Source organism: Octodon degus, unplaced genomic scaffold (assembly GCF_000260255.1).
Source record: "Octodon degus isolate 3935 unplaced genomic scaffold, OctDeg1.0 scaffold00006, whole genome shotgun sequence".
NCBI classification, from domain to species: Eukaryota; Metazoa; Chordata; class Mammalia; order Rodentia; family Octodontidae; genus Octodon; species Octodon degus.
Window position 1 is genome coordinate 17368079 of NW_004524582.1, and position 10633 is coordinate 17378711.

General features: G+C 48.2%; 1 protein-coding gene across 1 annotated transcript in view; it reads right to left on the minus strand.

The window, feature by feature from the left end:
• Slit2 (slit guidance ligand 2) overlaps nucleotides 1-6400 on the minus strand; it is a 390230-nt gene extending 383830 nt beyond the window's left edge. The window contains exons 1-3 of the mRNA XM_023723851.1: nucleotides 4340-6400; nucleotides 1795-1866; nucleotides 559-630 (exon numbers count right to left, since the gene is read on the minus strand). Of these exons, the coding sequence (XP_023579619.1) occupies nucleotides 559-630; nucleotides 1795-1866; nucleotides 4340-4518 (323 nt within the window). The 5' untranslated portion in view covers nucleotides 4519-6400. The remainder of the gene's footprint in view (nucleotides 1-558; nucleotides 631-1794; nucleotides 1867-4339) is intronic.
• Nucleotides 6401-10633: the final 4233 nt, after the last annotated feature.

A 10633-nucleotide genomic window follows, 5' to 3' on the forward strand; every position in this document is an offset into this window, starting at 1 on the left:
GAATTTCAGCAGTAATATTTGTAAAGATACTATTATATAATGAAGTAAACTATGAAAAATAGCTCTTAAACACTTTCAGCATATTATCTATCAGAAAGTAAACTACCATCAGTAAGACTATGAAATATTTATTTACATGTCATGGAAAACACACAAAAGAACATCACGGAAGTTAGAATGGCTATTAGCAGCCCTCTCTTCTCTGTGAAGACCACTAATGCAAATAAGATTACATCTTCTCGGTGCACAAACAAATAAAACACATCAGATGACAAAATAGGAAAAACATGTATATCCTTCACTACCAAAGCCTCGGTTAGCTAGGAAATAAATAGCTAAGGAAATAAAATCTGCACTTTTGTGATGTATTACATGCTAGCACTCTTTGTCCAAAAAAGTCTATTTGTTGTAAATTAATCTGAAACCCACTCATTCATCTTGCCTTTTGTGCAAGCTTTTAAAAGCTAAGACATGAAATTGAAGACATATTCCTTGAAATTCCAAGTGTTTCTAAAGCTACAGTTATGTTGTCAGTAGTGTGGAATTGAAAATACTTACAGTCTCTCCAGTTCTTTAAGGTCTTGGAATGCTCCTCTTTCAATTGCAGTAATCTTGTTCTCCATAAGCTGACTGAAATACACAAGGTAACATGCTTCTTAATGTCACCATCTGAGCATGTTTCAATTCAGCAACTAAAATCATAGAGGCTTTTTGCTTTTTCGAAAGATTTTGAGATCTGGTGTGAGAGCTAACAGCAAATTTAACGATGACATACGTGAAAGCAGTCAGGGAGCAAAAACAACATCCACATCATAAAATTCTCGTAGAAAACATTAAAGCAGTTGCTCACAAAATTTGCCAGTCAAAACTATGAACCTTAAAATATAAGTGAGAAGCAACCGATGACATTTTCAGTTTTGGTAGTTGTTTTCTAGTACGTAGATTTACAGCTGAGTTCTAAACTAAGGAACCAATATGCAATGATTCATCCCACACATACTTCAGTTCTGGCTTCTGAATACACATCTGCAATCTGGAGATTTCATGAGGACCAAAATGTGTCTTAATAATTGAACATATTTTCAGAACAATGGTCAAAAGTATATGACCATGGGATGTAAATATTTCCAGTCCTGTGGATGCAAATAATTTAGCATAACATGACCTTCCAGTGATGATTTTCTCACAGCTAAATTAACACACTCTTTGTAGTAATTTTGCAACAATTTTACATAAGGCAAAGTAGTTAGGAACAACTCCAAACATGGCCAATGAAACTTTCATAAATAAACATTGTTCCAACAAAAACTGCTGATAAGTTCAATGGCTTGACTGTTATGAGAGAAATTATCTCTAATTGTGCTTTGCCAAAAAAAAACAAAACAAAAAAAAACTGAACATTTTGATCTCAGTAATAAAACACAGATCCACTTAAATTGTGTCAAGTTCATCTCAAATCTGAAAAGTAACATCTCACATTAATTATTCATATTATAAAAGCAACTATTCTACATTTTTATACATAGAACTCACTTAGAGTGTGGTAAACCAAAGACTCGAGGTCATTGCTGCAATACCGTTCCTATGGCAAGTATCCAATCTTAAAATAAAGGCCCAGATTTTTACCAACGTTGTAATAGAGTGATTGAAAAAGTAAAAAAGAGAAAGCAAGACCTGTACGTTTTTTTGTTCATGCCATTGGATAGGATTTACCAACTGTTAAGCCAGTGACAGTTTTGAATGTGCAATCTTAAAAACAAAGTTTTCCAAATTACAAAGGCAAAACACACTTACAGAACTCGGAGGTGCCTGAGACCAGCAAAATCAGTCTTCGTAATCCGTGTGATGTTATTTCCATTCAGGTCACTAAGAGATAACCAGAAAAGAGGAGTTTCTCTTCATTTCTGTTACACTTGGTTGAACAAAGCAAAAAAGCAGCTAGAATTTAAAGACTAAAAATGAATTCTAGTCCTAGTTGAGCAATGTACTGGAATTGGAAGGGGCAACCTTTGAAAGGAGATTTTATTCTTGACTCAGATTCACAAAACTCCTTCCTGCTGGCCCATGAGAAGAAATGAAGTGCTGCTGTTAGGAAGTGGTAGGGGTGACCTGCATAGGGGAGTGATTCTGATTTTTGTTTTCATAAGGATGTGTATATTCATTTATAGGTGTTCTGCTATTATTGTTAGGCACATCCCCAAGGGATTCGAGACAGAAAGTGAAATGAACACTGTTCTCATACCACTGTAGAAGACATTTTTAAAATTCAGAACACTGGGTAGGTAGGCAGGCTGGTGGCTAAGCCTCCAAAGTCAAAGGAACAGGTTAGAGTGCCATCAGACTGGACTGGAAAGCCTGTCACTGATGGGCATTTACATTCCAACGATTCTGTTTGTATTAAAACTAACTTTTCCTTGGCCTCTCAGGCCTCCAGTGGAGGCGGTGAAGAGGAAACTACCAGCAGGGAAATGCTGCGCAGGCCCGGATATTTTTTGTTCAGCTGCAGCACCACTTGTCTTTTGTGGCATCTCAGGTCAAGGTCTAATGCTGCCCTGCTCCTAGTCATTCCGAGTGAGGCCGGGCTCTGCAGAAGCCTAAGTGCCCTCGTCCATGCAAACGGGCTCACGGAGTGGGGGGGTTGTACACAGCCTCGTGTTTGAAATCTATGCTTCAAGTGCTTACTTAGTGACAAAATTTCATAAGCCAGGAGTGAATACACTGTTTTCTGAAAACTCGTTATATAGGCTTCACACTTTGGAAACTCAACTGTGGTTTTACTCCCAGTGCAAGCTTTCCTGATTAAGGCACGTTCCTGCTTAAACTTTGTGGTGCTCTGAATAGCACGGAATGACAATTGCGGAAACAAAATTTGACTTTACTTCTCATCCTTCTCAACGCACTTTTCCACATTGAGCCAAAAAAAGAATCATTAAGTTATTCCTAGCCTGACTGGGTCTTCTTCAGTCTATTTGATGTAGTAAGAGCCGCTGTGCCCCGACCGAAGACAGATGGGGTGGATCGCGTCTTGAGACAACCAGCCTCCACTTTGGGCCCTATGGCTTGTCCAGCACTGAGCACTCTGGAGGGAGGACGGGAAAGGACGGGAGCTACTGGTGAAACTGGGAGCCGGTGACCCTTTCCAAAAGAAGAAAAGGCTCAATCCGGCCTCTAAACTGAGCTTGAGGGGCTAGGGACCCAGAAGCGGGGTGACCGGAGTTGGCGCAGAAAGTCCCAGGACGTCTTCTCTGCAGTGCGGGCCGCACGCGGAGAAAAAGGCCTGGGGAGAGCGGGCCACTCCGCCCCGAGCCGCAGCGCCCCCGAGACGAGCGCTGCGTGAGAGCGCAGAGCCTGGCGCTCCGGAGGGCGCGGGCTGTAACGCGGGCTCACAAAGAGCGCGTTCTCCGCGCTCGGCTCCCCGCAACCCCGGACGCCCCCAGCAGGAGCGCGCGGGCAGTCCACGCTGGGGCAGCCTTTACTTCTTCATTAGCTGCGGGCGGAGGCGGGGAGGAGGGGACGATGCAGTCAGCGGGGCGCGGAGAGTGAAGGCGCAGCGGTCACGGCGGAACGCGGACACCCGGGCGGGCCGCGTTTCGCCGAAAGAACCGGCGCTCGCGAACTTCGCGTGAAGGATGGGACCAATTCCCCCCGCAGTAGCAGTGGTCGCCTCGGAGGGCCCTCTCGCGGGTTTACCACCTCCGCCCCGCAGCAGAGGGTGACGGGGACCATCGCTGGGGACTGAGCATGCCACTACGAGAGCGTCCCTGCCCCGGGACACCTTTCTTTCCGCAGTCCTGGGAAAAAATGCCCCAGGCGCCCCGAGACGCCATCTCCCCTCCCTTCGTCCTCAGGAGGGCGACACAAAGCCGGGGAGCGGAAGTTTCTTTTGCCCGAGCCCCCCTACAGCTCCCTTCGCGCCAGCGCGCGGCGCAAAGGGCGGGGACTCGGCCCTGAATCCGACCTGCGCAGCGGCTAGCTACCGCAAGGTGACTCCGTTTACCGAGTCTGGGAAACAGAGTGGCGGCTGGCTTGCTCTGGGCATCCTTGAATACGTATCCCCAATCTCCCCCTCCCCAGCTACACAAAACTCCTCCAAGGCTTTGGAGTGGCGGGACTAGGCTGGGAAACTGGACCCAGCGCTGCGGCCGGCGGACCCGCCCCTGGCGGGGCAGAGGCCCCTCCCTGGGCATCACCCGCCCGCGCTTCCCGCCCCTCCACTGGAGTGCGCTCCGGAGAGCCAGCCCGGGCCGCCCGGCACAGGTCCCCAAGTTGCTGGGTCCCTCCAGAAACAAGACGCACGATCCCCTGGCGGGGAGGAGGCAGCACGAAAGCGCGTACTCACAGCCTCTCGGTGTTGCGGGGGATATTCCTGGGCACGCTGCGCAGCGCCAGCCCGTGACAGTCCACGGTGCTGCCGGAGCAGGAGCACTGCGCCGGGCACGCCTGAGTCGCCACCTCGTCCAGGACCGCCAGCACTACCACCAGCGACAGGGACAGCGTCTGCCAATGCGCGCCGCGCATCTTCCCCCGCCGCCTCCTCGCTCGTGGGCGCTGGGGTTTCTCTTAGGTCGCCGCTCCCAGGGATCCACGCAGGGTCTGAGGCCCAGCGCTTGGCGCGGGGTCAGGGTGCCCCGGGGAAAATGGGCTCAAAATAGTATGGAGCAGTAGTAATATTCAAAGGAGTCGAGCCAGTAGAAGCACACGTCTTTACCCTCCCTCTCTGTCCTTTCCGTGGGTAACTTTAGAACCTGAAACTCAAACGGCCTGGCCAAAGCTGAGAGGAGATCCAGATAGAAGCGGAGAGATCACTGCGTCTTCCGTCTCACAAGGATCAACTTGGCTTGTCGCTAAAAGCTCCCGGGCGTCCAACCACCGCGAAGACGCAGTTGCGGGGGCGGGGGCGGTTACTCTAAACCCACGTACTCTTGTGCAAATCCGATCCCAGTGTAGAGAGTCCCAGGCGGAAGATGAGAGCTCGATGGTAATGGTGGTCCTGAGAAAGTGAGCTTTTTAAAGCTAGAAGGCGCGGGAGCCCCGCGGGCCCAGAGCAGAGCGCGCCGAGCCACTGGGCATGGCGCGCGCGGGGGCGCACGGGGCGTTTGCGCAGCCTGAAGGGGCGCGGGGCGGCGCAGAGCTCGGCTCACTCACGCGGCCTCCACCCAACCGGTAGCACCGAGGCAGCCGGGACTGGTCCTCGCCCAGGATGGTTTGCAAACACACATGCACTCGCTGGGGGAAGTCTCGCCAGTCCCGCCTCCCGCCGGGCGTCCTTGGCGACGCTCTGCACCAAAGCCTGCCCTGAGGTCACGCGGAAAGACAAAAGGGCAGTCCAGTAAGACCACTGCAGCTCGGAAAGGGATATCCACTAGTCAGAACCCCAGCAGAGCAAATCCAAGAGGCCAAGTTGAGGAAGATGGTTCCCGCGAATACAGAGTGGGCAAGGGCTGGCTCAGGACTTGCCACCAAGCAGGCAGGCCGGAAGGAGGGGACCGGCTAAGGTGGTGTCCGCGCCCGCGTACCGCTGGGATGTCTGAAGGATGGCGAGGCAGCAGGCGAGCGGCCGAGACCGCTACTGCGGCCGGAGACCGGTCCCCAGCTGAGTGGCAGTGGCGCGTGCACGCCTGTGTCAGCCTCCGTCGTCTCCCGGATACACTGCAGACACCTGATGGCAAAGGTGGAGGAAACAACAGCCAGCTTCGGGCCAGGCGCGGCTTCTCTGCCGCCCCTGGATAGCCTCCCACAAGTGGGTCGTCCTTCTCAAAGTGCAGGAACTTTTCCCAGGCTGGGGATCCTGTCTCCCACGGCCGCGGCAGGAGTCCTCTCGCCGACGTGGAGACGCCGCCCGGCTCCCGCCGCTGCACCTGACCCGGCGGCCGCAGTCCAGGCAGTCCGCCCTCGCCTCCCCTTCCCCTCTCCCGGCTGCTTTCCTCGGCTCCGGTTCTCTGGAAGAAGGTGGGGGAGAGGGATGGCGGCGACAGTGAGCGGGGTCTGCTGCTCTGGAGCCCCTGGCAAGTGTCTAAACAATAGGACAGACGCAGCAGCCGAAGTCTCCCTGGGCTGCTGGAAGGTGGGTTGTCGTTGAAACTGGAGTTGTTCGCCCAGGCTGCCAGACGCTTAGTGCAGTCGAACAAAAACCCTGCCCGCGCCTCTGGAGCCAGCTGCGGGGGCCCGGACGCTCTCCTTTCTCAGCACTCTCGCCGCGCCGGGAAAGCTCGGCAGCTCCGGCCTGCGCCCCGGAGCCTCGGCGCTCCCATCCCTCGCTGGCGCTGGCGCTGCAGCCACAAACGTCGCCTCCGCCTCCTTTATTTTATTTTAATTTTTTAAAGCACAGTCTGCAGCAGCCACTGACGCCGACTCGCTCCGCCGTCCAGGTGCTTCCCAAATAAATAACCCCAAGTCCGAAGTTAAGCTGGCTCGGGTCTTATATAGCCACCCGAGCCCCCACCCCTTTAGCTCCGCCCCGCGAGGCCCGGCCACGCCCCCGGCTGCGCGCGGGGAGTCCGCACCTCGCCGGCGAGAGGTGAGGCCCGAGCTGGCGGCGCGCGCTCCCGTGCGCCCTGGCTCGCGCCCTCGCTCCCACGCTCAGGCAAACTTTGCCTGGCGAAAGGCGCTCCCCGGGCCTCTGCCCCACGCCTTGGCCCGGGAGCTGACCCGGGCTGCGGAAGGGCTGGGCATTTGCAGCGGGAGAATGGGGAGAGAGCGACTTTGAACGCAGCTCATAAATAAATAGCGCTGCGAGGGCCTCTGCAGCAGCTTTTGCCTCGCGATCCTAAGGGGGCTGTTCAGCGTTTGCAGCGCAGGAAGAGAGACAGAGAGATTATGATTTAAAATAAAAAGAAACCTTACCGAAATAGATCTGCCTGAGCTCACAGACATAGGCGTGTGTATTTTGGGGAGCTTCAAAGTTCAGACTTTTTCCAAGTTGGAAGGTGTTTTTTAACCTTCTTGTGTGACGTCCCCTCTCCAAACCATCCCTTCCCGTTAACCCTTTCTTTGCCGTCACACAGTTCACAGGACTCTGTTGATGTCTTCAATACACAATAAGCTTCCGAAAATCTAGCTAAGCATTTGAAAATGTCTGTGTGAATTTACTCTCCTAGGGGGGAAAGGAAAAGGAAAGACGAATCCCTAGCAACATGCATTGTGCCCTCCCTCACGTCTCCTTTCTTCCAGGGCAGTTCTGGGTATTTCTACCCACTATTTGAAAGAGAATGTCCTTATTTCTTCTCGTGTCTTCAGTGTAATGTGTGTCTGTCATCAGCTACCATTTTCCCTCTCCCCTGGCGAACACCAGTGGTGTACGTGGAGGTTAGAAATGACGTTCGAATGGGTCAGCTTTTCCCCTGGAGTTTGAAACTCACTCCCTCATCTTCTTCCTGGTGTCAGCCCATCTTTGAGGCTTTTGCAGCAATCTAATCACTTCTCCAGCCTAAACCCAGCTTTACAGAGCAGTAATTATTTGTATCATTGTTTGTGGCTCTTTCGAAAGCAAGAAGACCTGTCCAATTCATTTTTTATATCTTTATAGCACTTAACCATATGTCTGGGATGTAGTAGGTGCCTTGGTGCTTAAGTAGTTTGTTTGACTCACAAATATGCTCAACCCAATGTCCCTGCAGCGTCTGAATTCTAGCTAGACTTTCCAAAATATCTTTGCATCATGGTTACCTCTCCCTGCCCTGAAATTCCTTTTAAAAGCATTTCCAAAGTAGGGTCCCCTTTCAAGACATGAATTAAAACTCATTTGAATTTCATTACTTCATATTTCTTTTTCTTAAAGACTATAGAACATTTAACGTTTATTAACTCAGTTGTCCTTCTAGATTTTAGCTTAAAGGTCTCTTATGTAACTCCCTTAAGAAGGAGAAAGGACAAGCCAGAGTCACAGTTTCTCGTAAGGACAATGCGATGCAGTGCAAGTACCTGTCATTGTGGAAGGATTCTTCCCCTAGGGAAGTTTCTTTAGTCCCACCCGTAAATTCTGTGGTTGCAGAATGTTACTGACCTATTAACTCAGTTAATTTCACAACTTGAATGCTTTATTGGCAGCAAGACATATCTGTGCTCAATTCTAACCACCGGAAAGAATCATCGTTCTGCATTTTAATTGCCAAGAACACATACCGTGTCCCAAATGCTATATTCATAAGCATTATTGATATTGTTGACCAGAATGAGATTCTTAAACACAGGTTGGGTTTGATTCTGTCTTGCTCTCTTTCTTTTTTTCTGTAACCAAGAAGGATCTGAGAATAACACTCATAGCAATATGCCCACAGAAACATATTTTTAATTTGATGCAGATTTATATAAGAAGATATGCCCAGCGAACTTCACCAAGAAAAATAAAAAAGACTGTAATGAATTCCTGGGAGGCAGAGCACACTACTTTGTGTGTGTGTGTGGGGGGTATGTGTGTGATCAACTTGCCAGTTAGTAACAGGAAAGATATACAGGAGTGACTGGGTTTCCTGTTTTCAAAAAATGTGGTCAAGGGTTCCTGCACTATTACTGCAGGATGATTCTTGAAGGCCTTATATAGTTTGGTAGCATTATCTAGGTTTGAATTCCTTCTGGATTTCTTTGCTCCCAAATATATTCTGTGTTTTCCTTCGACTATTGCATCCAGCCCCAAGAAAGGCTGTCTGTGTTGTCCTCTTGTCACCACATGAGGTCTCCATAAATCCTGACCTGGATTAGGGAGAAGAGGAAACCACCATAGTCAGAGGTCTGGTCTCTTGTTATCTGGAGAAGAAATCTAGTTGCTAGAATAATTTAGTTAAGACAGTTAACACTCATGCAGCAAAAATATCCCAACTCATAATTTTAATAGAAGGATATAAAGATAAGATACATACATAGGACAGAAAGTAAATATTCAGACCCTGTAATAAAAGGTAAGCATGCATGAAAATTATAGTCTCTACTTAAATAAAGGTAACAGTAACAATATTGATTATACTCATCATCTTTTTATCTATCTTCATACTAGTTTCCCTTGTTGGAGACTGTTTAATTATCTGGTTTTTCATATCTTTGTAGAAAGGTGAATATGAAATCCTGGTATCACAGAGCCTAAGGCTGAACTCAGATCTGTTTCATGACTACTGAACACCATGGAATTAGACGCACAGTGCAATTCTGGATGGTCGTTGCTCAGCTCCCTGTGTCAGAGGCTACTGGTCTGCAGCGAGGGCGCAACTGATTAAATGACAGAGCCAGGAGCCGAACCTGAGATCTCCGACCTTCAATCTCTGAATCTATGTGTAGATCCTCTGGAATTCCTGGTGGGATTATGGGGTCTATAGCTCCTCAGGAGCTATTATCCTCCTACCAGAGATGTTTATATCTCTGCACAGACTGTTTATGGTCAGATCAAGCAAGCAATGCAGTTCTAGGCTCTACAGGGCCAGAAATCCCAAGATACCGATACCTGCTCCTACAAAAAGCTGCAGCTTGGAGAAAATTCTCCAGCCCAAAGATTCTCAAAGTGTGTGGTCCTAAGACCCACAGCCTAAGAACCAGCAGGGGTAACAGTGGGACATGCACATTTTCTGTCCCCCAGAATCAAACCTTCTGGGTGGGAGGCCAGAAGTTTGTTTTCTAACAAGACTTCCCAGGGAGCCTATGAACCCTAAAGTTTGGGAGGCCTAGCTTGAGAGCTTCTCTGTGGTCATATCTGAGTCACTGAAGTATGGAGAATGAACAGACGGTGCATGATGGGTGGACAAGCTAAATCCCAGGCAGCTTCCCCTGCTGTTTGACAAGTGCAGATCCCTCATTACCTCTAGGGGGCACCAAACCATTTTCATGTCCAGCCCCACAGAGGCAGTAAACCCTTAAATGGAAAGCAATTTCTAGAGCCTGTCCCACTTACGTTGGGACGGGTTAAAGGTTTATTATATTTAAGCTTTTTCCGTTTAGTACTGTCAATGTTTGGGAAGAATGATTCCTATTTTTCATTATTAATGTCAAGTTTAAGATAAGACGTGGCACAGTTTGATGTTTATTAAATAAAGGGTGATATGATTATTTTGCTATTCTTCATACTACTAATAGGAAAATTTTTCTAAATATCTGTATTACAAGAATGCGTTATATATGTATACTTATTATTATGACTCTTTAAACATTTTGCAAAGACCCCTGGGATGGTGTGGGCTGAGAGGTATATTTTTAGGAGTAGAACAAATCACTTAAAATGATTAAAGTTGCCCAGACCTACCTACAGCCCTATGAACAAAAGAGTGGAGATTAATGGAATTAATTTTATGATGTTTACATCTCATAAAGTACTCTTTTGCAGGAGTGAAGTTGATTTTCCTTCTTATAAAATAGCTTGCTGGTTGAAGAGTTAAATTCAAAATGAGCACTTTGAATCTAGATCTACCCACTGTTAAGCGGGAATGCTTGGGTATGACAATTACATTTTTCTGACTCTTTTCTGTCATTTATATAATGTCAGGATAAGACCTCTTGAGCTGTAAATTCTTTTCAGTTGTTACTATAATTCTGTTTATATGTTTCTGCTTCAAATATTTCATTTAACTGATATATATATATATACACAAAGCTGCTCTTTTTCATATGGATTAATCTAGAAACAGAGAAGAATAAGCATTTTATTACTAATGAT